The 27,629-nt window shown below is 40.4% G+C and overlaps 2 protein-coding genes across 2 annotated transcripts in view; both read left to right on the forward strand.

Moving 5' to 3' along the window:
• Nucleotides 1–1,122: 1,122 nt before the first annotated feature.
• Nucleotides 1,123–18,221, forward strand: LOC135933339 (mucin-2-like; the record flags this gene model as incomplete). The annotated part of the gene is made up of 18 exons (XM_065471498.1): nt 1,123–2,541; nt 4,165–4,324; nt 4,412–4,659; nt 4,867–5,050; nt 5,139–5,337; nt 5,429–5,613; nt 5,778–5,847; nt 15,959–16,059; nt 16,261–16,292; nt 16,414–16,591; nt 16,690–16,794; nt 16,887–16,927; nt 17,021–17,131; nt 17,232–17,330; nt 17,418–17,546; nt 17,671–17,710; nt 17,790–17,913; nt 18,011–18,221. Coding segments are annotated over 18 exons (3,636 nt in total), but the record flags the coding sequence as incomplete, so codon positions are not given.
• A 2,341-nt stretch (nt 18,222–20,562) lies between these two features.
• LOC134631819 (mucin-2-like) overlaps nt 20,563–27,629 on the forward strand; it is a 30,289-nt gene continuing 23,222 nt past the window's right edge. The window contains exons 1-21 of the mRNA XM_065471499.1: nt 20,563–20,641; nt 20,972–21,233; nt 21,339–21,453; nt 21,886–21,970; nt 22,052–22,164; nt 22,249–22,462; nt 22,559–22,684; nt 23,055–23,172; nt 23,251–23,389; nt 23,520–23,624; nt 23,714–23,783; nt 23,979–24,116; nt 24,200–24,364; nt 24,440–24,534; nt 24,640–24,766; nt 24,851–25,109; nt 26,476–26,525; nt 26,618–26,718; nt 26,822–26,973; nt 27,180–27,318; nt 27,395–27,499. Coding sequence (XP_065327571.1) covers nt 20,563–20,641; nt 20,972–21,233; nt 21,339–21,453; nt 21,886–21,970; nt 22,052–22,164; nt 22,249–22,462; nt 22,559–22,684; nt 23,055–23,172; nt 23,251–23,389; nt 23,520–23,624; nt 23,714–23,783; nt 23,979–24,116; nt 24,200–24,364; nt 24,440–24,534; nt 24,640–24,766; nt 24,851–25,109; nt 26,476–26,525; nt 26,618–26,718; nt 26,822–26,973; nt 27,180–27,318; nt 27,395–27,499 — 2,757 coding nt within the window. The remainder of the gene's footprint in view (nt 20,642–20,971; nt 21,234–21,338; nt 21,454–21,885; nt 21,971–22,051; nt 22,165–22,248; nt 22,463–22,558; nt 22,685–23,054; nt 23,173–23,250; nt 23,390–23,519; nt 23,625–23,713; nt 23,784–23,978; nt 24,117–24,199; nt 24,365–24,439; nt 24,535–24,639; nt 24,767–24,850; nt 25,110–26,475; nt 26,526–26,617; nt 26,719–26,821; nt 26,974–27,179; nt 27,319–27,394; nt 27,500–27,629) is intronic.

Consider the following 27,629-nt stretch of genomic DNA (forward strand, 5'->3'; position numbering starts at 1 on the left):
CCGACTACAACAACACCTCATTCTACAACTACAACTGGAACACCGACTACAACAACAGGTTTTACTAAAACAACGACACCTCATTCTACAACTACCACTGGAACACCGACTACAACAACACCTCATTCTACAACTACAACTGGAACGCCAACTACAACAACAACTCATTCTACAACCACAACTGGAACACCGACTACAACAACACCTCATTCTACAACTACCACTGGAACACCAACAACAACACCAACTCATTCTACAACTACAACTGGAACACCGACTACAACAACACCTCATTCTACAACTACCACTGGAACACCAACAACAACACCAACTCATTCTACAACTACAACTGGAACACCAACTACAACAACACCTCATTCTACAACTACCACTGGAACACCGACTACAACAACAGGTTTTACTAAAACAACAACACCTCATTCTACAACTACAACTGGAACACCGACTACAACAACACCTCATTCTACAACTACAACTGGAACACCAACTACAACAACAACTCATTCTACAACTACCACTGGAACACCGACTACAACAACACCTCATTCTACAACTACAACTGGAACACCGACTACAACAACAGGTTTTACTAAAACAACGACACCTCATTCTACAACTACCACTGGAACACCGACTACAACAACACCTCATTCTACAACTACAACTGGAACGCCAACTACAACAACAACTCATTCTACAACCACAACTGGAACACCGACTACAACAACACCTCATTCTACAACTACAACTGGAACACCAACTACAACAACACCTCATTCTACAACTACAACTGGAACACCTACTACAACAACACCTCATTCTACAACTACAACTGGAACACCGACTACAACAACACCTCATTCTACAACTACAACTGGAACACAAACTACAACACCAACTCATTCTACAACTACCACTGGAACACCGACTACAACAACACCACATTCTACAACTACAACTGGAACACCAACAACATCACCAACTCATTCTACAACTACAACTGGAACACCGACTACAACAACACCTCATTCTACAACTACAACTGGACCACCAACTACAACAACAACTCATTCTACAACTACAACTGGAACACAGACTACAACAACACCTCATTCTACAACTACAACTGGAACATCGACTACAACAACACGTCATTCTACAACTACAACTGGAACACCAACTACAACAACAACTCATTCTACAACTACAACTGGAACACCGACTACAACAACACCTCATTCTACAACTACAACTGGAACACCAACTACAACAACAACTCATTCTACAACTACAACTGGAACACCGACTACAACAACACCTCATTCTACAACTACAACTGGAACACCAACTACAACAACAACTCATTCTACAACTACAACTGGAACACCGACTACAACAACACCTCATTCTACAACTACAACTGGAACACCGACTACAACAACAGGTTTTACTAAAACAACGACACCTCATTCTACAACTACAACTGGAACACCAACTACAACAACAACTCATTCTACAACCACAACTGGAACACCGACTACAACAACACCTCATTCTACAACTACAACTGGAACACCAACTACAACAACACCTCATTCTACAACTACCACTGGAACACCGACTACAACAACAGGTTTTACTAAAACAACGACACCTCATTCTACAACTACAACTGGAACACCGACTACAACAACACCTCATTCTACAACTACCACTGTAACACCTACTACAACAACACCTCATTCTACAACTACAACTGGAACACCAACTACAACAACACCTCATTCTACAACTACCACTGGAACACCGACTACAACAACAGGTTTTACTAAAACAACAACACCTCATTCTACAACTACCACTGGAACACCGACTACAACAACACCTCATTCTACAACTACCACTGGAACACCTACTACAACAACACCTCATTCTACAACTACAACTGGAACACCGACTACAACAACACCTCATTCTACAACTACAACTGGAACACCAACTACAACACCAACTCATTCTACAACTACCACTGGAACACCGACTACAACAACACCTCATTCTACAACTACAACTGGAACACCAACAACATCACCAACTCATTCTACAACTACAACTGGAACACCAACTACAACAACACCTCATTCTACAACTACAACTGGAACACCAACTACAACAACACCTCATTCTACAACTACAACTGGAACACCGACTACAACAACACCTCATTCTACAACTACAACTGGAACACCAACTACAACAACACCTCATTCTACAACTACAACTGGAACACCAACTACAACAACAGGTTTTACTAAAACAACGACACCTCATTCTACAACTACAACTGGAACACCAACTACAACAACACCTCATTCTACAACTACCACTGGAACACCGACTACAACAACAGGTTTTACTAAAACAACGACACCTCATTCTACAACTACAACTGGAACACCGACTACAACAACACCTCATTCTACAACTACCACTGTAACACCTACTACAACAACACCTCATTCTACAACTACAACTGGAACACCAACTACAACAACACCTCATTCTACAACTACCACTGGAACACCGACTACAACAACAGGTTTTACTAAAACAACAACACCTCATTCTACAACTACCACTGGAACACCGACTACAACAACACCTCATTCTACAACTACCACTGGAACACCTACTACAACAACACCTCATTCTACAACTACAACTGGAACACCGACTACAACAACACCTCATTCTACAACTACAACTGGAACACCAACTACAACACCAACTCATTCTACAACTACCACTGGAACACCGACTACAACAACACCTCATTCTACAACTACAACTGGAACACCAACAACATCACCAACTCATTCTACAACTACAACTGGAACACCAACTACAACAACACCTCATTCTACAACTACAACTGGAACACCAACTACAACAACACCTCATTCTACAACTACAACTGGAACACCGACTACAACAACACCTCATTCTACAACTACAACTGGAACACCAACTACAACAACACCTCATTCTACAACTACAACTGGAACACCAACTACAACAACAGGTTTTACTAAAACAACGACACCTCATTCTACAACCACAACTGGAACACCAACAACAACAACAACTCATTCTACAACTACAACTGGAACACCGACTACAACAACACCTCATTCTACAACTACAACTGGAACACCGACTACAACAACACCTCATTCTACAACTACAACTGGAACACCGACTACAACAACACCTCATTCTACAACTACAACTGGAACACCAACTACAACAACACCTCATTCTACAACTACCACTGGAACACCGACTACAACAACAGGTTTTACTAAAACAACAACACCTCATTCTACAACTACCACTGGAACACCGACTACAACAACACCTCATTCTACAACTACAACTGGAACACCAACTACAACAACACCTCATTCTACAACTACAACTGGAACACCAACTACAACAACAGGTTTTACTAAAACAACGACACCTCATTCTACAACCACAACTGGAACACCAACAACAACAACAACTCATTCTACAACTACAACTGGAACACCAACTACAACAACACCTCATTCTACAACTACAACTGGAACACCGACTACAACAACACCTCATTCTACAACTACAACTGGAACACCAACTACAACAACAACTCATTCTACAACTACAACTGGAACACCGACTACAACAACACCTCATTCTACAACTACAACTGGAACACCGACTACAACACCAACTCATTCTACAACTACAACTGGAACACCAACTACAACAACACCTCATTCTACAACTACCACTGGAACACCGACTACAACAACAGGTTTTACTAAAACAACGACACCTCATTCTACAACTACCACTGGAACACCGACTACAACAACACCTCATTCTACAACTACAACTGGAACACCGACTACAACAACAGGTTTTACTAAAACAACTACACCTCAATCTTCAATTAAAACTGGACCAACGATTCCAACATCACCACAGGTATCACTGAACCCCAGTTATGATTTTTAAAGCCTTATACTTTTTGTTTTGTTTTACAAACACGTTTTTTTCAAAATACTTAATATACTTTTTCCCCCCAATTTGTTCCAGATTATTATTCCTTTTTGCAACTGTTCTATGGTCACGTCCCTTGGCAACAACACATATGAAATTGTTCCTTATACTTGTCCACCCATTCAAAACATAACTTGCAGCAATGGAAAGAAACCAGTTCTTGAGTCCCAGTGCTGTCAAAATTACGCTTGTGATTGTGAGTTGTTTTTTCTGTTTGTTTTTTTAATGACATAAGTTTTTATAATGAATTTTACATTTTAAAATTTTGCCCTTTTTTTCCCAGGTGAATGTGAAGGATGGGGCGATCATCATTACATTACATTTGATGGCTTCTATTACAACTATCAAGGAAACTGTAGTTATGTTTTAATGCAAGAAATTAAACCAAGGCATAACTTAAGTATTTACATCGATAATGTTTTTTTTGATTTCACTGAAGATGTTTCCCGTCTTCGATCTATAATTATTTTAAATGGATCGCAAGTATTCAATTTGAGAAATCACAATCTTGCTGGAAAAGCAAATTTGGAGGTAAACCAAGGACCACTGATTCTCTATTGTTGTTTTGTTTTTTCTTGCACTTGCAGTTATACAGTGTTTGTATAGAGTATTTATACAGTATTTTTTATTTGCCTAAAGTCATTCAAAGATAAGAGAACAACAAATAGAAACCCTAATTTCTAATTTTGAATATACACGTTTTTTGTTTTTTTTATCATGGCACTTTTTTTGATATAGGCACTGAAAAATGGAGTACGTCTGAAACTACCCTATTCACAATATGGTGTTACAATCATGGATTTAGGATTTGACTTGATTTTGGAGATCCCTTCACTAGAAGTGGTCATTACATTTGGAGGAACTGGCTTCAGTGTTAATCTTCCATATAAAAACTTTGGCAATAATACCATAGGTCATTGTGGTAAGATCTCTCTCTCTCGAGTAGCCACATTGCTTAACCCTTGGTTTTAGGTAAACCTCTGTATTAATTGTATTATGATTACTGTCAGGAACATGTAACAATAACCAGGCTGATGACTGTATGTTGCCTGGAGGTCAGCTTGCTGAAAGTTGTGAAGCAATGGCTGACTACTGGACTCCAAAAGATATTGGCCAAGGCAATTGCACTGTACCGCCTACCAAACCTACAAGTGCACCAGTACCACCACCTCTATACAAAACAGACATTTGTGAGCTGCTTAATAGCAGGTAGAAATTATCCAATCTATTCTGGCAGATTATCTCCATTCTGTTTGCATTTAAAATACAATACTATGCTTTTTTCTTTTCTTTTTTACAGTCTCTTTGCAGAGTGCCATCCTATTATCTCGCCAAAGAATTTCTACAAGGGTTGCATTTTTGATAGCAGCAATGCTAACAAAACAGAAGTGCTGTGCACAAGTTTGCAAACTTATGCAGCAGCCTGTGCTCGAGCTGGAGTTTGCATTTACTGGAGGAACCACACTAAAACGGAAAAGTGGTGTGGTAAGAACGCTTGCAATATTTAATTGTAATTTCATTGGGTTGTTTTTTTGTTATCCTATAGTATTTAGCAGATAAAACAGGCTACAGTACATGTTATCAAACAAAATGGTTTAACAGGATGTATATTTAAAAAATATATATTTATTTTTGTATTTCACAAACAGCCATTGACTGCCCATCAAACCAAGTTTATCAGCCTTGTGGTCCTCCAGATCAGCCAACCTGTGAAGACAAGTAAGTTGTAATGGAAAAGGCTTGTGTGTAAAGTATCATGTAATAAATTAGAAAAATATCTTTAATCTTGAAAATTTAAACTAATTTCAGAGTGACTCATGAATGTGTTTATTAGAGGAAATGCTTTAAAAATAAATAAAACTTTTGAGACTTTGGAAACTACTAAATTATTTCTTATAAAGTTTAATTAAGCACATTATTACTGTTGCCATAGGGTCGTAGGGTCATAGTCAATTCAATTTACATAGCACCAAATCTAAAAAAAATATTTGCCTCAGGGCACTTTAGATTTTAAGGTAACGACCCTAAAATTATACAGAGGAAACCTTTGTACTTTTGCTGGATTAAGGCAAAACAACATTTGTGTCATTCGGCTAGGGCAGGGGTAGGGAACTCCAGGCCTTGAAAGCCAGTGTCCTGCAGGTTTTAGATGTGTCCTTGATCCAACACAGCTGATTTAAATAGCCAAATTAGCTCCTCAACATGTCTTGAAGTTCTTCAGAGACCTGGTAATGACCTAATCATTTGATTCAGGTGTGGTGACCCAGAGTGAGATCTAAAACCTGCAGGACACCGGCTCTCGAGGACTAACGTTCCCTACCCTTGGGCTAGGGGGTGAAGAGAGGGAGAAAGGACAAAAGACATGCTGTGGACGAGAGTCAGAGATTAATAAAAACTATGATTAAATTCAGAGTGGTATATAAACACATAGAGAGTTAAAAGAGTTCAGTGAACAAGAGACACTCGTGATATAATGCGAAGCCAACAGCAGACTGTTCATATTTCAGCATATCTAAAGAAGGGTTCAAGGACAATAAAGCAGTTCTACACATTTGTTTTAATATGCGCACTGAAGAACATGTCCTGGTCAAAAGTGTCTCCAAGTTTCCTTACAGTTTCCTTCCTTACTGATTCAAACCATCATCAACCTGGGCCTTACTTAGAGTTTCTGTCAGAATTCTGACTTTTTAAACAGATTTAGTGCTCAACTCAGATAAAATAATTATTATCAACTGTCAGATAATAATTATATTATTATGACTCATTCAAACACACATTCCTTTTCTGCATCTAATTGTTTTATTTTCTAACATTCACACACACTCTGATAAACACACCATGAGTAACTTCAGTTAAATATTTTGATTAAGGATAATTAGGCATAGAGATTGGAGCAACCAGGGATTACATGAAGTACTTAAGGGTGGTTGTGGCTCAAGAGGTGAGCCGCAACACAGGGTTATGTGCAATACCATAGATGATGCACAGATGGATGCATGTGCTATTTTATGTGTCTTTGTATGTCTGAATTTGTCAAGGTGAATGCTGTGGCAGGCAGGGTGAGGACCCAAATGCAGGACTCAAACACAGATAACGAAAAGAGGCAGCTTTATTTTGCTGTAAAAGTTCCCTTTCACTCGGTACAACACATAAGTATGGGATATCACGCCCTCGCGTGTCCTGGCTGAAGAAACCTTTATTCACGCCTTTAAGGCAGATGCCGTGTGATGACATGCGCACGGCCCCGCCTGCACATATAGCCGCTGTCATTACAGTCATCCCTCAGTTCTTACGCTCTTCACCTCGCTGAGAACACCTCTGCTGAGTTGGGCTAACTAGCTGCTGCTAGTTAGCTCCGTTGTCTGCCGACTTGAACTTAGCTTAACTGCCCCTGTTGGTGTTAGCCTCCACCGCGCAGTTGGTGTGTAGGCTGCATGCGGAGCGCTAATTTCAAGTTTTCCCGTGCAGCGTTTTGCTTCGCGTTTTGGAATGGACTCCAAACCGAAGCGAGCAAAGCAGAAATCTTCTGTTCGCCCCTGTCCTCAGGGATGCGGTTTCTCTTTGCACGACAGCGACCAGCACGATGCCTGCCCTGTCTGCCTGGGGATCGTCCACGCTAGGAGAGCGTTGACGGAGCCCGAAGCCTGTGCGTTTTGTCGCCAGCTCCGGCGCTCGACCCTGGACAGACGGGTGACGTTTGTGGAAAAAGTGCTGGGACGCTCGGCTGTCGCACGGCATGACCCTCTCCTTTCCGAGTCTGGAGCCCCGGCTTCGTCCGAGTCCGAAGACGAGGATTTTCCGGTCGATGTCCCCGCAATTAGCTGGGCTGACCACATGGAATATGTTGACGGGTTAGCCGACGATGAGCCGGAACCATGCAGGAGCGCTGACGGGCTTCAGCCTGGGTTGAAGCCCGCCAGCGCTCCCCAGGAAGATGATGACGTGCTGGACATCGGCCTGGACAGCAGGAGAGCTCATTGTCGGGCCAATGTGCCGCCGCTGCTGCGCCGGTCGGCCACGATGACACCTCTCTTTTCTCCCTGTTTCGCCGTGCAGCTGAGAAGCTGCAGGTGGACTGGCCCTCTCCTCCGCCAGCTCAGAAGCCGTCGCGGTTCGCGGGTTTTTTCCTCCCACTGGAGCCCGCAACGGCCAAAAACTGCCTTCCCATGTTCCCAGACTTTGTCTGCGAGCTAACAGCATCATGGGACAAACCTCTGTCTACCCGCGTCACTGTGCCCGGCTATGGACAGTACATGGAATTGGACGGCGCCGAGGGGGCTGGCTTAGCTAACCCACCCCCTATGGAGCTGTCTCTGGCTGCTTATCTGGCCCCGTCCCATAACCATGGTGTCGGCGGCCTCGCAACTCTGCCGTCCAAGCACTGCAGATTCTCTGCTTCGCAGCTAGAGAAGATTTATCGGGCTCAGGCCGGCACTGCTCGCGCCATGAGCTCCGTCACCATGCTCCAGACGTACCAGGCAATGTGCCTGGCGGAGCTCGGATCGCTGGTTCCTGATGACAGCCCGCTGGCACCTCTTCTTAACGAGGTCAGAGTCGCCACAGATTACATCCTCCGTGCGTCTCGCTGTGCAGCGCTCTCCCTGGGCAGAGGGATGGCTTCGACAGTAGTGGCACAGAGGCACCTGTGGCTGACCCTCTCTGACGTCCCGGATAGGGACAGAGCTGTATATCTGGACGCACCAGTGTCTGCGGCTGGGTTATTCGGACATTCACTTGAAGCCATTCAGGCTAGATTCGATCTGAGGAAGAAGCAGACGGAAGCTCTGCGCGACATCATCCCCAGACGTCAGCCCAAGCCCAAGCCCGCAGCTGGCTCTCACAGGCCCGCCGCTCCTCTGCCGACTGGCAAGAGACTGGCGCCCACTGCTGAAGTGGGTGTGCCGCCAGTGAGAGCACATCCTCCGGCCCGAGCTCCACGCCAGTCGGCCTGGAGCAAAGGCCCACCCTCGGGCCCCCGGCGGGACCCGACGCCCAGGAGGAAGAAGCCTCAGCCCTCCTAGCTGTGGTTTCGAGTGGAGAAGGGGTCCAGCAGCAGGGAGACGCTGCTTTTACCCCTCTGTTGCCACCCAAGAGGTGCCGCTTCAGTTCTGTTCAGGTTGTCAGCGACAGAAGGCGCTGCACTTTCCTAACACTGTCTCCCAAGCACAAAACCCCTGCACACAAAATGCCTCAGGTAACTCCCTGTTCAGGTGTGTTAAATGTTCAGGTGACCACATCAAGTGTTCCCGCTGTTTTTCATTGTTGTGCCCCAGAAAAGGTGCCTCCAACAAAATGTATGAATGTACATGTTTCCATGTTACAATCAATAAAGAGTGTTGTTTATTCTCAAACAATCACAAATGCTCAGCCTGCAGGCAGAATGAGCCAGGTCAGACAGGTGATGCAGTCCCCTGCAGACACACTGGGGGGCGACAACGCCCCGCCGACGGTGCTGCAGGTCAGCCGGCTGGCTGCTCACTTCCTTCAGTGGCGCTTGCGCCCCCTCTCCGTGGGTGCTGCGAACCGTTGCCATGGGTTACCGGTTGCAGTTCCGGGTCAAGCCGCCTCGTTTCCAAAGAGTCGTAAACACGACTGTCAACACCGAGGCGGCCATGATACTCAGAGAGGAAATAAAGGCGCTATTGCAGAAAAGAGCAATACGAGTGGTCCCCGCTTCGGAGACAGACAAAGGTTGGTACAGCCGTTATTTTGTTGTTCCGAAAAAAGGGGGAGGGCTTCGTCCCATCCTCGACCTGCGAGTCTTGAACATGTATCTACGAACGTACAGGTTCAAGATGCTAACACTCAGACAGCTCTTGAATGCAGTCGGCCCGGGAGATTGGTTTGCAACAGTCGATCTAACAGATGCTTATTTTCATGTGGCTATACACCCGAAACACAGGCAGTTTCTCAGTTTTGCATTCGAGGGCGTAGCCTACGAATACCTAGTGCTGCCGTTCGGGCTGTCGCTCGCTCCTCGCACCTTTACGAAATGTGCCGAGGCAGTGCTAGCGCCCCTCAGAGAGAGAGGCATCCGCATCTTAGCCTACCTAGACGACTGGGCTCTCGTAGCTTGCTCCAGAGAGCAGGCGGAGACACAGCTGTCGCTGGTTCTGTCACACATTCAGACACTGGGGTTCTCTGTGAACTTTCAAAAGAGCTCGCTAATCCCGAGTCAGCAGATTACTTTTCTCGGTTTGGAAATATGCTCGCTTTCCAGCCGCGCACGTTTGTCAGAGCACAGAGTGGCCGCGTTTCATCGCTGCCTCGCTCAGTTTCAGCTGGGACGCAGACTGCGTTTCCAGACGATATTAAGCTTGTTGGGCATGATGGCATCTATGATCGCCGTAGTGCCACTTGGACTGTTAAAAATGAGAGCGTTTCAACGCTGGACTCTCGCTCACCGTTTGTGTGCATCGCGTCACCTCCGGAGGAGGCTGCCGGTAACCACGTCTTGCATGCTAGCTCTCCGTCCTTGGAGGGAGCCCAGGCTGCTGCATCAGGGCTCTCTGCTGTTATGGTGCAGTGTTCATTTTCTGTCTCTAAGAGCCACCCATGTCCCTTTAATAGTGGCTCAGATTTGGGATCTATTTGGCAAGGCGCAAATAGATCTTTTTGCTTCCAGGGTAAATACTCACTGCCCCCTGTTCTTCTCCATAATCGACCACGATGCACCCTTGGGCTTGGACGCGCTAGATCACCAATGGCCAGACGTGCTCCTGTATGCATTTCCCCCAGTGGAAATGATATCTCCAGTTCTAGAGAGAGTGCGTCGGCATTCCCTCTCTCTGATTCTAGTGGCCCCTTGGTGGCCCACAAGGTCGTGGTATGCAGAGATAATCAGCCTGCTAGCAGCGAGTCCTTGGCAGCTTCCTCTCTGCAGGGATCTCCTCTCTCAGGCGGGAGGAGAAGTGTTTCATCCGCGCCCAGATCTGTGGCGCCTTCATGCTTACCTGCTGAGAGGTTAAACTTGATTGCTAAGGGTTTGCCACCTAGTGTGATAGCAACAATTCAGAGCGCTAGGGCCTCATCTACTAGAGGCTTGTACGCTTACAAATGGCGAGCCTTCGAGCAATGGTGCCAGGACCGCCACACTCTCCCATTTCAGTGCTCTATTGTGGATGTTTTGACATTCCTGCAGGAGCTGCTGGATAAGGGCCTTTCATTTTCGACAATTAAGGTTTATTTAGCAGCTATATCTGCTTGTCATATTGGCTTTGACGGGGTGACACTAGGTGCACATCCCCTCGCCATACGTTTTCTGAAAGGAGTTCGCCAGCTGAGGCCCGTGCTTAAGTCCGGTGTCCCTGCTTGGGACTTGTCTTTGGTGCTGGAGGCCCTTGTAGCCCCCCATTTTAACCCATTGAGTCTGTGGATATGAAATTTCTTTCATATAAGACTGCATTACTTCTTGCTTTGGCTTCGGCAAAGCGAGTGGGTGACCTTCATGCGCTGTCTGTGCATCCCTCCTGCACACAGTTCTCTCCTGATGGCCACAAGGTCGTATTGCGTCCAAATGCTGCCTATTTTCCCAAGATCATGCCTGCATCTTATAGCTCAATGGAGTTTGAGTTGCTGAGCTTTTGCTCCCCTCCTTTTGCATCTGAGGAGCAGAGGAGGATGCATTCTCTTTGTCCAGTGCGTGTGCTACGCACCTACATTGAGTGCACTCAGAATGTGCATTTATGTGACCAGCTGTTTGTCTGCTTCGCTAATCCAAATAGAGGTAGAGCTCTGTCCAAACAGAGGCTGTCCCACTGGATTATAGAAGCTATCTCACTGGCATACGGCACCAGAGGTCTTGCTTTGCCCCACGGGGTGAGAGCTCATTCCACCAGGGGGATGGCAACCTCATGGGCTCTTTTTAAAGGGGTGCCTGTAGCTGATATTTGTGCGGCAGCTAGTTGGGCATCACCGCACACTTTTGTGCGGTTTTATCAGTTGGACGTTACAGCCCCTTCGGTGGCTCATGCTGTCCTTTCTGCTGGGTCTACCACTCACTAAGGATGTGGTGGTCCGATTCCGGTTCAGTGGCTGCTCTGCGGGGCGTGTATATATGTCCCATACTTATGTGTTGTACCGAGTGAATCGACTGAAAGGGAACGAATAGTTATGTCTATAACTTCTGTTCCCTGAAGGAGAGGAACGAGGTACAACACAAGGTGGCCCCACTGAGCAGTTTGGCTCGGTGAAGAGCGGCTATCGAACTGAGGGATGACTGTAATGACGAGGGAAATGAGGAGCATGGTGGAGCATGGTACATCCTTATACCTTGCACCCCCCCCCCACACACACACACACACACACACACACACGTGTATACACTCTATCATTTACATGCACACACTATTGCTTACTCATACACATCACATATGTATAGCCCTTAACTGACACCTGTTCTCCTAACAGTTCCTCAGATCCAATTCTGGGATCCTCTTGTACTCGCTGCCAGTCTCATCCAGTTTACTGGAGGAGTGACCTTATGACCCCAATCAAATTGTTTCCTCCCATAAATTTTTCTTGTGCTCATTTCCTGGAAGTTTGTGCATGTTCATTTTATTGATCCCAATCCCTGCTCCAACACACCTAATTCAAATGACCAACTGGGTATTATGTGCTGCAACTGTCTAATAACAGGGTGATCATTTAAATCAGGTGTTTTGTAGGTGGGAAACACCTAAAAACCTAAAACATGCAGTCCCAAGAATCAGAATTTATAAACAAATTTATAAACAAAATTTGCCATCGCATAACGCATAATAATGCATACTGTGTAATGGTGCCCTAAGGCGATGAACCAAAAAAGCTGTTTTAGTAAATACATTAAATCAGAATCTGCCTTTAAACAGCTAAAAACGCTTCTTGAGATACTGTTGCATATAGCCATAGTTTTTCAAACATACTTTTTCAACATATTAACAACTTATTTTAAACATATAAAAATGACATTAGCCTTAGCAATAGCTAAGGCTGTGATGGTAAGGCAGATTTGGCTTAGCTATTGCTAAGCCAAATCTGCATCACATGCAAAGGTAAAAACGTCTACTCCTAAAGTAACTGAACAATAAGGTGTTTTGTGTCACAAAATAAATAAATAAAAAATGTAATGGACAGTGAAATAATGTTTGTTGCCTGTGAGCAACACTATAGAATTGAAGAAGCTTCTGGGATGAGAGTTGCAACATCTTCAAGAAACTTAAAAAGGTTGTGTCACTTTCTTTCCAAGTTCACAGACCGATAATGTATTCTGTATTTCTTACTAATATCCATCAGTAAACGCAAGCATTCATAACCAAGCTACATTTTTCATTACTCTACAAATTATACACAAAAGAACAGATTCTGATCAATGCACTGAAAAATTGAGCTTTTTCTCCCGAAGTTATCATATACAGTGAAGATGTAACAGTGCTAACAAGATAATTGGCCTCTGTGAGAGTAGAATTTAGGTAGCTGCTTTGCACTGGGTTGGCACATGGCACTGAAGAAGTGAAGGAATTACCTGCTATATGCTTTACAACTCTTTCAGAAATACATCTGCAATGATCCATAATGATCCATAATTGTAAATGTAAACATGAATGTTGCTGTGAATTATCATAAACAAAAACAAAATCAATGTTTATCCTTAGTCACCTGTTTCGGCATTTTTTTCAGTTTGGCCCCTGGATAACAATAGACTATGGTTTCAAGGTATCGCTATCTTCTCTTTGTCAAAAGGTTTGTTTCCAAGTGAGGTAAAACGATTTGAAACGTAAATGGGTTGGCCTGTTTTTTCGGCTGCTCTGGACAATCTGTTGCAGGAGAGCTAATAGTGGTTAAACTACTTTCAGGGGCCTGTCTACTGTTGTGGAAAATTTAACAATAACCTGCAACACACCCAGTGAGTTTGATTTAAAGTAGGTTTAATAAACACATTGCAATGTGGAGAGAGCATCCCAGTGAAACACCAGGATCATCTCTGAATTGTGGCCCTTACATCTTATATACAGAGACACAGACAAAGAACATTCCACAAACTCTTACATGTTGCCCCCTCTCACGGGGGGGGGGGGGGGGGGGGGGGGGGCTATATCTTCTCCCTCACCGAGAGAATTATGACTTTTTTTTCCTGCTCGGCTGTCACCTAAGGATTTACATCCCTGATAAGCAGAAGGAGTCTCACTATCTGTTTAACGTCTCCCATTACAATGGCCTCACTGTGTTAACATTCCACATGCATGCAAACTAGTGACAGGCGTGCTCTTACAATAGTAAAGTGAGAAAGTGATATTACTATAACTAATGTGATATGATTAAATATGTGATTAATCTATAAGAAAAGAAATCTGCCTCCACACTAGCTACATTTATTACAAGTATTGTCATTACTAAAGGAGGTTGAGGAGCAGTTAAGCATTTGACACAGTAAGCAGGAAATTGTGGAAGGGACAAAAAGTAAAATTTCATTTATAGATATTAAATTAAGGCATTCATTATTCATGATATGTCATCATCATATATCATCGCACTTCCTAGCAGCCACCTAACAAGTTATTTCCTCATAAGTCAACTACAAAGACTGGCGTGATTAGTAAATTTGCACCAGTCAAATCTCAGTTTTTATTTATGTGTTTTATACATTTGTTAAAGACCCAGTTGTTTAAATATATAGGCTGCATTAGATTGGTAACAGCCTTCCAGGTTGGATTTAGTCGTCTCATAGTGTGATTGACACAGTTACATGTTTGAATGATGCAGCGCTTTTAGGTTACTGCTATCACTGATTGCTTTTTGTCTTGTGGCACGCTCTTCACCATGACATTTTTTTTTCACTGAGTCATCAGGTCTTTTTGACTATTTATGTTACCTAAACTAACTAAGAAACCACAGGCTCTTAATCAGATAACCTCTGATTAAGAGCAGCGTTGCTCAAAATGTGACATAACACTGTGATGCCATTTTAAATAATCTGATGTTACACACAATGAAGTTACTTAAATGTAAGAAGCAGATGTAAACATATTTGTATTACAACATGACTGGAGGATAATGAACAAAAAGACGGATCTTTATTATGTGGGGCTCAAATCAACCAGTAAAACTGCTCATGCCTCTATATTGTATTTACAGTATAGATTTTCAAAGGTGTGCAAAATCCATAGTTCCTGTGACAGTGAGGTTTCACAAACAATGTTGTCTTAAACTACAGCAATTTAGTGTATAACTATTTTAGTAAATACTTTACGCTTGCAATGAAAAACAAATGCAGAGAGAAAAACACCCAATAGGGTATCCTAAACTGCTGTCAGACTAGTTAACTATCATTAAGGACACGACAACTTTAAAGGCATTACACAGAAATGTAAAATATCAGCTAATGACCAACAAGAACAAATGTAAGAAATAAACTCTGGATGTTGAAACACATAAGTATCAAACATGCAGATGTCACTTGCACATGTTCACTTCCAGTACAACTTGGTCACAGTATAAGTCATTTATTCTATTTTTAAGAGGTTTTCCCTTTTCCCTGTAAAATAAAATAATCATGCGTGTCACATTGTTGGTTTCATCTGAAATTTACCATTTGATGGCAAATATTTCTCCTGGGCGCGAATGATTAAAAACCTCTTTGTTTTGCTGGTGAAATTCCAGTGTTAAGAGTTGCCAAATTTATCAGCGTGATTGCTGATCACATTTCTTCTGATGCAACTATAGATCAAACTGGAGCCCTGCCATGTGCTTTTTTTGGTCCTCCCAGCAATGGGAAACAGTTTATGATATTTGCCTTGAAATTCCATTATAGTTAAAAGAACTAATGCTTTTTCTAACTGTCTAAATATTTTAGTTCTTATGAACCCAACCTGAACTTCACTACTGAGGGCTGCTTTTGTCCTGATGGAATGAAACGTTTCAGCAGACAGTCCCACATATGTGTGAAAACATGTGGTAAGTTTGGTATAGTTGCCCAAGTCGTATCATTTCAGTGAATACACATTGTGATGTTTGTAATCTATATGTGTGGATCTATACGTGTGGAGGAAATTCTAAGTGACTTGTAATATAAGAAATCGCTTTACTGCATGCAGTGAATGAATGATTATGTTTGGAATTAATTACAATTAAGATTAAATAATTTTGTTTCAACAGGATGTCTTGATCCTGAGGGTAATTCGCGTGAGGTGAGCAAAGTCTTAATTTCATGTTCAGTTAAAATCCTAAAGTTTATTTAGTTGCAAGAGACAAATGTGAAATATTAAATGAAACCACAGTATTATATATTACTTTCTATATGACTTTCAGTTCAATGAAAGATTTGAGCTCAAATGCCAGAAGTGCACCTGTGAAGAATCCACAAAGACTGTGACTTGCAAGCCTAAGGAGTGCCCAAAACCAAACATAGCAGAATGCTCTGATGATGGATTTGTCCTCATCAACCAAACTGATCCATCAGATCCCTGCTGTTCTACCCCTGTTTGCCGTAAGACTTGTAGCATCAAGGCAAACATGTGTGTTTAATGTGTTTAGATTACTGTTGGCTGATGTTAATTCTTGACTCTGAATAAATCATCTCCACAGAGTGTAAACCTGGCGGTTGCCCAGACATAGATGTGACCTGTTCAATTGGAAAAAAGCCAGTTGTCAGTATTCCTAAGGGAAAATGCTGTCCAGAACTTAGATGTGGTAAACTAAAGACTGCAGTTTAAATTGATGCATAACCTAATGACAACATTAGCACTTTCATTTATCTTTGGTCATTTTTTACTTTTTCCTAGAACCTAAAAAGGTTTGTGTTCGCAATGAGACTGAATACCAGGTAAATAAGAAGCAAATGATTGGTCACCTTTTTTACCTTTAAGGATTTCTATTGCACATAATTCTGTATGACTATTTTCTGTTTATCTGCTAGCCTGGTTCTTCAGTTCCTGGGTCTGTATGTCAGGAGTGTACCTGTGAGGCTGAACAAAATTCTACTGTAATAAGCTGTAAGGATCAGAAATGTAACAAAACTTGTGACATGGTAAGAAACACCCAGTTTAAACAATATCAGTGTAGTGTAGATGTAGCTTTGTTATATTGCACTTGGCAACCAAAATGTGCCCCCTCTCTTTGTCTTTCAGGGATATGAATATGTAAAAGCTGATTCAGATGAGTGCTGTGGGAAGTGTGTGCAGACACACTGTGTTGTCAATATTAACGGAGCCAAGCAACTCTTGTCTGTAAGTTGGCTGCAAAGCCACATGCTAATGTTTATTTATGTTTAAAAAAAATATGTGTGTGTGTATATCTGTCTCAATTATCTTCAGCAAGGAGAAACCTGGTCACCAACTGAGAATAGGTGTGATGAGTATACCTGTGTTAAGAATGGTGAGATCTTAACAACAAGCACTTCACACAAAGTCTGCCCAGTATTCAATGAGAGCAGCTGTCAACCTGTAAGTATCAATTTTCTCATTATTCATCTTGTTTGCATTCATCTGAGTGAACAGAAGTTGAACAACTTTTGTTGCTGTATATTTTCTTGTATATTTAGCCATTGTTGTATATTTTCCTTCTTAGGGCACAATTCAAACTGCAGCAAACGGCTGTTGTAAAATTTGTGAGTATAACATTTGAGTTTGTTTTGGGTTTAAGATACTTAAATTAAAATAGGCTAACTGTGCATCTTTTTTGAAAAGGTGCGGAGAAGGAGAAGGCATGCAAGTTCATGTCCATGAAAACCAATATTACACACAACAACTGTACGTCTGCCCAGGAGGTAGATATGCCGTATTGTGAAGGATCCTGCAACACTTATACCATGTAAGGATAATCTTAAAAAGAATTTCCTCTGAAACGTTTTAAAAAATACTGTTATATAGTTTCAGTATTGATTAAACCCATCCTCTTCTGTATTCAGGTACTCTAAAGAAGCAGCAGCTATGCAGCATTCTTGCTCCTGCTGTAAGGAGACACGCTTCAGCAATCGCACTGTAGACCTGGTCTGCCCAAATAGAGACACGGTTCCCTACACGTACATGTATGTGGAGGAGTGTGGTTGTACCAACACAGAGTGCACCGCAGCTGCTGGACAACATATTCGCAGGAAGCGAAGCTTCACACTGCTGTGATAAGCCAGTCTGTGTATGAGGAACACATGTTTCCTCCCATATTATTAAAGCAATCATTAAATGTCTACAAAATAAATGCCAATATAAGGAGAGCATTTATGAACATTGATTCAATAAAAAGGATGCAACTCAGTTCATGTGTCATTGTTTTCAATGTCTTGTATATGCCACTTAACCATGTATGACAGAAATTGGAATTGTTTCTTGCTAAGTTTAATGATAAAACAGTCCTTTATTTATCTATCTCCCAGTTTTTCCTTTAAATATGCTACTGCAAAGAGAACAAATTACTCTGTAATTTTTTTCAACATGGAGAAGTGTATTGCTTTGTATTACAAAAGAAAGAAAAAACAAAAAAACGTAAATTTGGTAGAGAAAAATGATACATTTTTGAAAGGCTCCATGTGTATTGTAAAATTTGGTAATTATATATACACACACACACACACACACACACATATATATTATATATATATACACACACACACAATACACATGCAAACGACTGTGTAACAAAATTAAGAGAATATTTGAATAACCTTAACTTTTTGATGTGATGGTAATCCAGCCACCGAGGTATCAATGAATTTCATTTACCATTGTTGCCATTTTGTCCTGTAAAGATTTTTTGTCATGTTTCCACTTATGATACTTTTTGATACCTTAAATATTACTATAATTTACCCACAATATTCAATATGACCCAAAATACGTGACCAAACCAATAAACACATTAGGAATGTTTTTATAGGAGTCAGGGCTGAGAGCCATTTTCCAATAAATGTTTATAAAACCTACAATCATTTTTCAGCCACAGTTATTGCCCCCTTAGTGGCCATTAAATAGAATGTGGACTTAAGGGCACTTCCACTTTGGCTGCACTTTTCAGTCCCCCATGTTTTCATCATCGAGGTTCCTTCGTTTGCCTGTTAAGACAGAAGTGCTAGTATCATTGTTTAGATATCTTTACTAGAAACATTGCATCTATCGAGAAGATTCTATTTTATATACACACACTGCTAGGTAATTGTATTTTCTGTATTAATTAGGTTTTATCTTTATATTTATAACTATTAAAAGCAATTGCTTTTTTCTATACCAAAGGTTCTATCTCAACATTTTTATTACACTCAAAACAACATGTAAAAAACTAACTGACTAATTTAAAACTATAACTATTTCTGAAGTTTCTATGTGAGGTTTATTTTTCTGCTTCACAGAAGCGCTGTAAATGCCTAACTGACATGGGCATACACAAAGAGCACAACTTACATGCTAGTGCATAGTGGTTATGTTAACTCCATCTTGTTTCAAAGGTATAATCCAGATTATTTGAAGTTCACTATCTTAGTTTAATGTGTCAGCAAGCTAAAATTTAATTACTTGCACAAAGTTGAGTCCTAATAAGACTGTTTTAAAACAGTACCATTAAATTGTTATAGTTACATCTGGGGAAGTTAAAATGGAACTAAAGTTAGTAGGCTCTATCCTCTTGGGGCTGCGAGACATTAAACCAAATCTTACACTTGTTGAGCAACCTAGACAGAATATAGTGCCGTTATCATGATAACTGATGATATTTGGCAATGTAAAAATATTGGCAAAGCCTCAGAATTACATCAGTCTCATCATCTCACTTTTTGAGCTTTTGCTGTATGTTAATCCAAAGCTACTTATGCTGATTACATATACATCCTATCATGTGGTTAAATCTTAACTTAAATGTGAATAAAGTTACCTGGTAAGACAAAGCAGACAGTCTTAGTGTGTAAACCCTTTCATATCTACACGTCTTTGACAAATGTTTACTCAAAGTATGATTCAGTGATTCATAGATGTATTTTACATCAGCAAATTTACTTATGTCAGTGAAAGATACGGAGGCCAACCCACAGTTCAAATTCTCTGGGCTGGTCTTTCTGACAATGACGTGAAAAAAGCATGCAATCCTTGTTTGACAATGTGTTGTTCTCATGAAAATCTGACCTGAAAGTGTTCCATAATTAAAATAAATAAAAACAAACAAACTGTATGGCAGTTCATTTTAAAATATTTTTCTTCATAATGTTGATGTTTATCCAAGATAACCATTAAAACTGCGGTATAGAGCATGAGAGAGGTAGTGACAAAATATATCATGACTCAAACAGATGAAGATGAAATGTTGTTATAAGACACTTCACGGGTGTGATTTTAATGTAGACAAAAAGGTCAACACCCAGGATGCATCTTCTGCTCCTCCTAAACTGCAAATATCAAATGAACTATATTACACGGCCCTTTCAGCGAGGTATCAGTTGGTGCACCTTTCCCTCTCTCTGGACAGGGATTGCTCAAAGCCATGAGGTCAGTCAGCATGCAGCTAGAATGGGTGATACCATGGCTCAGCCTTTGCCTTGGCCTATCAGCAGCCACCATTGGTATGTAGACTATTGTAACACAATGAGAGTGGGATACATGACTGTGTGAAGATGAAACTTTAATTATTTCTGCTTTTTTTTTTCTTCTGTTTTGTGTTACATTAAGATGAACAGAACTCAAGTACAAGTCATATTTGTCTTCTGACATAATGACGATATGTAGGTGTTATAAATGTTATTTTCTTTTTCTTCTTTTTAAGTCACGGTTCAAAACACTGGAAAAATGCCAGTAATTACAGGTAAAAAAAAATTCAGAGACAAAATAACGCAATGAATAAATAAATGATTAACCATTACACTAGTGTAATGACTTATTTTCTTTCAAAATAGTAGTGAGCCCATCTCACAACAACCAGTTCTGCAGCACATGGGGAAACTACCACTTTAAGACATTTGATGGGGATTTGTTCAGGCTTCCATCCACTTGCAGCTACATCTTTGCATCCCAGTGTAAGGCAGATTACAACAGTTTCAACATTGAGCTCCAGCGACAGGAGTCAGATGAGGTTACCACCATCAAGAAAGTCACAATGAAACTGGATGGTGAAGTTGTGGAATTAGCTAATGGATTCATCAAAATCAACAATGAACTGTGAGTCTGTCTTACAAATGTGATTTTTCATTGACAGCTGATGCACTGTTTTAATGGACGGCTAATATTTAATCTAACTATGATGATTTTTTTTATTCCATATAGTGCTGAAATACCCTTCAGTCGCGGTGGCATTTCAGTAGAAAGCATTGCATCCTATGTTAAAGTTCAGGCAAAGCTGGGATTGGTCTTAATGTGGAATCAAGAAGACTCCCTCTGGGTATGCTTTTTACCTACTGTGTTTGACGTCACTAATGTTTCTGAAGTAATCTATAATAAATAAATTATGCTGATTATAATTACTAAAGAAAGCTATGTGGATTTTGTGCTTGATACAAATAAATCTCATATACTGCAGATTTTAGTAAATAAACTGTATATTACTGTAAACAAATAACTACCAAAGTGTGCTACATGATTTAAACACACTGTGTGTGTGTGTGTGCACGTGTGTGTGTGTGTGTGTGTGTGTGTGTGTGTCGTGTATTGCAACAGAAATGGTCAGTTTTTTTTAATTAATATTACCTTTAGCACAGGTAAAAAACAGCTTTACCAGCGTATTCTTCACTGCCCTGTATTATTCAAATAGTAATTGTAGATTTCATTTCTGCATTTTCTGCAATTCATATCTAATTTTTGAAATGGTTTTAAGGTTGAACTGGATGCAAAATTCAGAAATCAAACGTGTGGTCTGTGTGGTGACTTCAATGAACTGAATAATGAGTTCACAAATTCAGGTAAGAACTAAATCCTAAAGCTTGAAAAAGACTACAATCCAATTCCGTGTTCACACTTGCTAAAACATAATTTCCCATTAGATACAGGGGCTTCTTACAGTATTGACGAATATGGGTACAAGTGGAAAATCAGTGGTCTGTATGACAATTGTGAGACCACGTCCTCTCAAGCCAAAGAGTCATGTGAAGTTCCGGTATGTTAAAATATATTTGCTTTGAAGTGTCTTACATATATTTAAATGCATAATATTAAATGCATAATAATCTTTGACCAACAGGAAGACCTCTGCCAGAAACTGCAGACTGAAAGTGCATTTGACAGTTGTCAAGGCCTGATTGACACCGAGTCCTTCATTAATGCCTGTAAGGAAGATCTGTGCTCCTGTGACAGCAATGATACGTCTTGTGTGTGTGCGACCATGTCAGAGTACTCCCGTCAGTGTGCTCATGCAGGCGGGACACCAGGGCAGTGGAAGAACCCAAATTTCTGTGGTAAGAACATAAACAAGGGGATTTGTTGTTTTCACTGTACTAACATCACAATTACTTGTTTATTAATTTTAATTCTAACTTTTGTGTGCTTAAAAGGAAAATCATGCCCCTTCAACCTGGAGTATAAGGAATGTGGTAATCCCTGCATGGACACTTGCAAAAACCAGGGCACCAACCAAGTGTGTAGTGAACACTGCGTTGATGGATGTTTCTGTCCATTTGGTAAGTTTTGTAGCTTCTAGTGGATAATATTCTTTCTTTCTTTTAAATTGGGGCTAGTATGTATTCACTATTATAATTCTTAGGTTATCACTTTTATTCTTTAAATGTGTTATTTTTCCCTTTGACACTCTTTAGTGTATTTGTGAAGATAATTGGATAATATTTGATCAAATGTTGCCATCCTGGGTTGCAACATTTACCACAGTGAAATCTAAGAAAAATTCTTCTTAGGTCTTTTTAGCCCATTGGGAAAGTGAGGACGTCTATGTTCAAAAATAGGAACATTCGGGGGCTAAAAATGTGCCGATGACATACCCATCAGACCTAATGGTGATTTTGTGTATTATCATAAAACTATCTGTTTCCAAAGGGACGGTCTTGGATGATGTCACACATACTGGGTGTGTCACTGTTGACAACTGCAGCTGCCTGCATAATGGAGAAATATACCAACCAGGGCAATCCTACTCCGGGCCATGCAAGAACTGGTAACTGCATCATTTATAACTTCATGTCTATATTCACACTGGTTTATGAAGATGAACTGACGGACCTCTGTTTAACAGCACCTGCATAAATGGTGAGTGGATCTGTAATTTTAAAGACTGTCCTGGTGTTTGTTCCATCCTGGGTGGCTCTCACATCACCACCTATGACGATAAAACATATATGTTCCACGGAGAATGTTCTTATGTTCTGACGAAGGTGAGGTGAAACAGCAAATACTTTTGTTTTGGGGTTTTTTGTTTCTTTTTGTTATTATTCCCAAACAAAGTAATATAATACATGTAAACTACATGTGTAATTAAGTGCATTTTTGACTTTTTTATTTTAGGAAATCAATGGGACTTTCAGTCTTCAAGGCGACTTGGTTAAATGTGAAAAATCTGACAAATCAACTTGCCTGGCTTCAATCACACTACTACTGTCAAATCATGTGGTAAAATATTTGTATATGTTAATCCAGTTTATTTGTTTTCCAATGGTTCAGATGGCTTTTCTGATATAGTAATATAATTTCCCCTATAGATGGTTAAAGTTGAAGCCAGTGGGCAGGTCTTTTACAACACACTGCTCTCTCAGCTTCCTCTCTTTTTGGGTGAGCATTTGTTTGTCTTTTAGGGAATGAAATCCCAACATTTAAATGAGTCTCATCGTTTAATGTGAAATATATATCTCTGTGTGTGTGTGTGTGTGTGTGTGTGTGTGTGTGTGTGTGTGTGTGTGTGTGTGTGTGTGTATATTTATATATATATATATATATATATATATATAATATCTATTTCCTTCACAGATGATATCACAATTTTCCACCCATCTACATTCTTTCTTGTACTCCAAACCACCTACGGGCTTGATGTTGAGATTCAGCTCACACCTGTTATGCAGGTCCACATCAAAGCCAGTGTATCTAATAAAGGAAATCTCATCGGTGGGTTTGGATTTTGACTGGTTTTGGAATGAAGTTTAGTGTAAAGATTGTTGTTATATTAGACCATGATCATCTTTATCCAGGTCTTTGTGGAGATTTTGATAACGATGGATCCCAGGACTTCAAAACAACCAACGGTATAATTGAAAAAACAGCTTGGACATTTGCCAACACATGGAAAACCAAGCCAAATTGCCCTGATGTGACAAATATACTTGGGGACCCCTGCAGTTTGAGTACAGAAAAGGGTAGGTCACAGACATCAAGCTCTATTTTTTGTTGATGTCTTATCACTTTTTAAATAAACCTGTTTCTTTCTGTAGAGAAATATGCCAAATACTGGTGCTCCCAGCTGTCAGACTCAAAAGGTGTTTTTTCACTGTGCCATCCTGTGATACGCCCAGAAGCGTATAAACTTGTAAGCGGGGATTTCTTCATTTTTGTAATCATGTGTATATATTTTTATTTTAATTATTTATTAGCTTTAACTGATGATTAAGCTTTTTGCTGTTTCTCTTTGCAGAATTGTATTTATGACACCTGTGCCTGTGAAAAAAGCGAGGATTGCTTGTGTGCTGCTTTATCTGCCTATGTTCATGCATGTGCTATTGAAGGCGTATTATTGACTGGATGGAGGAACAATACATGTCGTAAGTTTAAACCAAATCATCTACTACAATGAATTAAATTTGTCTCCGTTTAAACTGTAAGTGGTCCCTTTTTTCTTCCAACAGAGAAATACACAAATGACTGTCCACCTACTTTTGTGTATGACTACCAAATGACAAGCTGTGGTCGCACCTGTCGCTCTCTTAGTCAGTCAGATTTAACATGTGGGGTTGATTTTACTGCACTTGATGGTTGTGGCTGTGCTGAAGGAACTTATCTAAATGAGAAGAGTGAGTGTGTGTTGCCCTCACAATGTTCCTGTTACGCTGGAGACACAGTGGTACATCCTGGGCAGGTTACTACACTCAGTAATGGACAGATTTGGTACGTTTTTCAGTATATTCTGTATTTTAATAAATTTTTTAAGTTATATTACTAGTTATATTTGTATTTATTTTGTAGTTTGAGGATGGGTGATGGTTAACATAAAGTAGATAAGAAGAAGGGAAGAGACAACACCAGTAATGTAGTATGCTGTAAAGTACTGCACTTGTGCTTACCAGGAATTTTTTATGGTGGCTTTATACTTGTAAAAGAGTATGTGATTTGTTGATTGTACTTTGCCCTACAAAAGTCTGCTTAAAGTTTATTGAAATTGTGGAGAATATATGTGACAAAAACTATCAGCTTGTTACATTTCTATCTTTAGTCTGGCAATTTTTTTCACCATGTCCATTTTTCATGGGGCAAGAGATTTGATACTCTGAAACCAGCTACTAGTAACCAATGTATCCAAGTGGATCTAACATCATTTCAAGTTGACATTGAGGCATAGCAATGCAAACATGTTGGTTTTGATGGGGTGAAGCAAAGTTTTTGTTGTACAGTAGCTAGTCTTAGGGGTCCTAAAAACAAACAAGCATTTGAGCATGATTTAAAATATTCCTGACAGTTATTAATATTAGTGTGAGATGCAAAATAAAACTGTATTATTGGCAAATTATTATACATAAAGTATCAAAATACAAGTAGTTATTCTGCAAAATATGTCCCATCCATGTTGACTGGAGTAACATTACTCCTATAGATGTTTAAGGTTGAACACATTTTGGACGTTTCATACTCTATTTAATCTACAGTAATGAATCATAGTATATAAAAACAAAACAACCAAACAAAAGCTTCTGGCCACTCAGGATGACAAACATATGCCACATGGCATGTCCAAGACACTCGGAAAATGGAGACAAGCCACACAATCCAATGTGATTCAAAACAAGCATGCTAGCCAACTGCGACCAAAAGATGGCAGTAATGCAAAAAATGAATACAAACAGACCAGAAGGGTTAGGAAAGAACACTGTTTGAGATGAAAGGAAACAGTGTTCACTTTGGAAGTTTTAAATGATAGCTATTTTTAGGTGGGGGTAGGGCAGGGGTGTGTGGCTTTTTTGTTTTTTAACCCTGTTACAAAACAAGTCACTCATCATTCAGCAAGTGTAAATGTCTGGGCCTTTGCAAATGTGCAAAGAAGTTAAAATTCTGGCAAATTCAAGTTTCATTATATCAAAGAACTTTCTTGCTTCACTGATGCGGTTCAGCTTGTGACATTTCCAAGTATCACCAGATGAAGTTGTCGCAGGAACGTTTACCCTGAATATACGCAACTGAAATTGATAGCTTGTCATTTCATTGAACTGATACAATACATCTCTTTTCTTTGTCTTGCCTATCTTCATTTATGTTTCAGCTCCTGCCATGGTGGACAATTAAGTTGTTCAGGAAAACAAATGATTGAAAGTAGGAATAAATTACTCTGTTCGTCAAATCAAAGTATTAGTAAATACAAGTATACAGTGGTGTCCATTTAAACACACTGTCATTGTTCTCAGCATGCACAAGCCCAATGGTTTTCCTCAACTGCTCAAATGCAAAGCCGGGAGAAAAGGGATCTGAGTGCCAAAAAAGCTGCCAGACAGTGAACAAACAATGTGTAAGACTGAGAAGCTGATTCATAACTGCCATACATGGACATTACATCAGCAAAATCAGTTATTAAACATATTGATGAAATGTATTTCTGTTATCTTGCACAGATCAGCACACAGTGTATCTCAGGATGTGTATGTCCTGATGGACTGCTGTCAGATAATAATGGAGGCTGTGTAAAGCAGGAAGACTGCCCCTGCCCATATAATGGAGAATACTATAAACATGGAGAATCTGTTAATGTGGACTGCAATAAATGGTGAGGTTTTTTTTACAATTTCTCATGATTTATCCATTTATCAATCCATTCTGTTTAAATAAAGAGTACATTTTAAAAACACATAATACTCAAACTGCAGGTGTCCCCAAGTATGTTTTTTCACATCACTGAAACATTTTGTTGTGACCTTTTGGGAATTAGTGATAGTTATTTAACAAGATTTAACTTCCTTTTTCAAATCTTAGCACATGCAAAAGCAGCATATGGGAATGTACAGATCAAGACTGTGGTGGAACCTGTACCATATATGGAGCAGGAAATTATATCACTTTTGATGAATCAAGATTTGCCTTTAGTGGGGGCTGTAGCTACATCTTCACCCAGGTATAGTCCACAGTTAAGTTTAATCTTTATGACCTGTTTAAATCAGTCCTGTGATACTGACATGAGAAACTTGCAGGATCACTGTGGAGGTGAGAATGGCACCTTTCAGGTACTGACTGAGAGCATCCCCTGCGAAAATGCTGAAAGCGTCTGCTCCTTTGACATCAAGCTTCTTTTAGGGGTATGTAAATATAAGAGCAAATTGCATTTACAAAATGTAAAAAGAATTAATTGATTAATAATTATCTATTGCCTCATAATTATTATAATTAAAATGGCTTTTCTTTTTCTTTTTTAAAGAAACAGGGTAC

This window comes from Pelmatolapia mariae, linkage group LG7, assembly GCF_036321145.2.
Source record: "Pelmatolapia mariae isolate MD_Pm_ZW linkage group LG7, Pm_UMD_F_2, whole genome shotgun sequence".
Classification (NCBI taxonomy): Eukaryota; Metazoa; Chordata; class Actinopteri; order Cichliformes; family Cichlidae; genus Pelmatolapia; species Pelmatolapia mariae.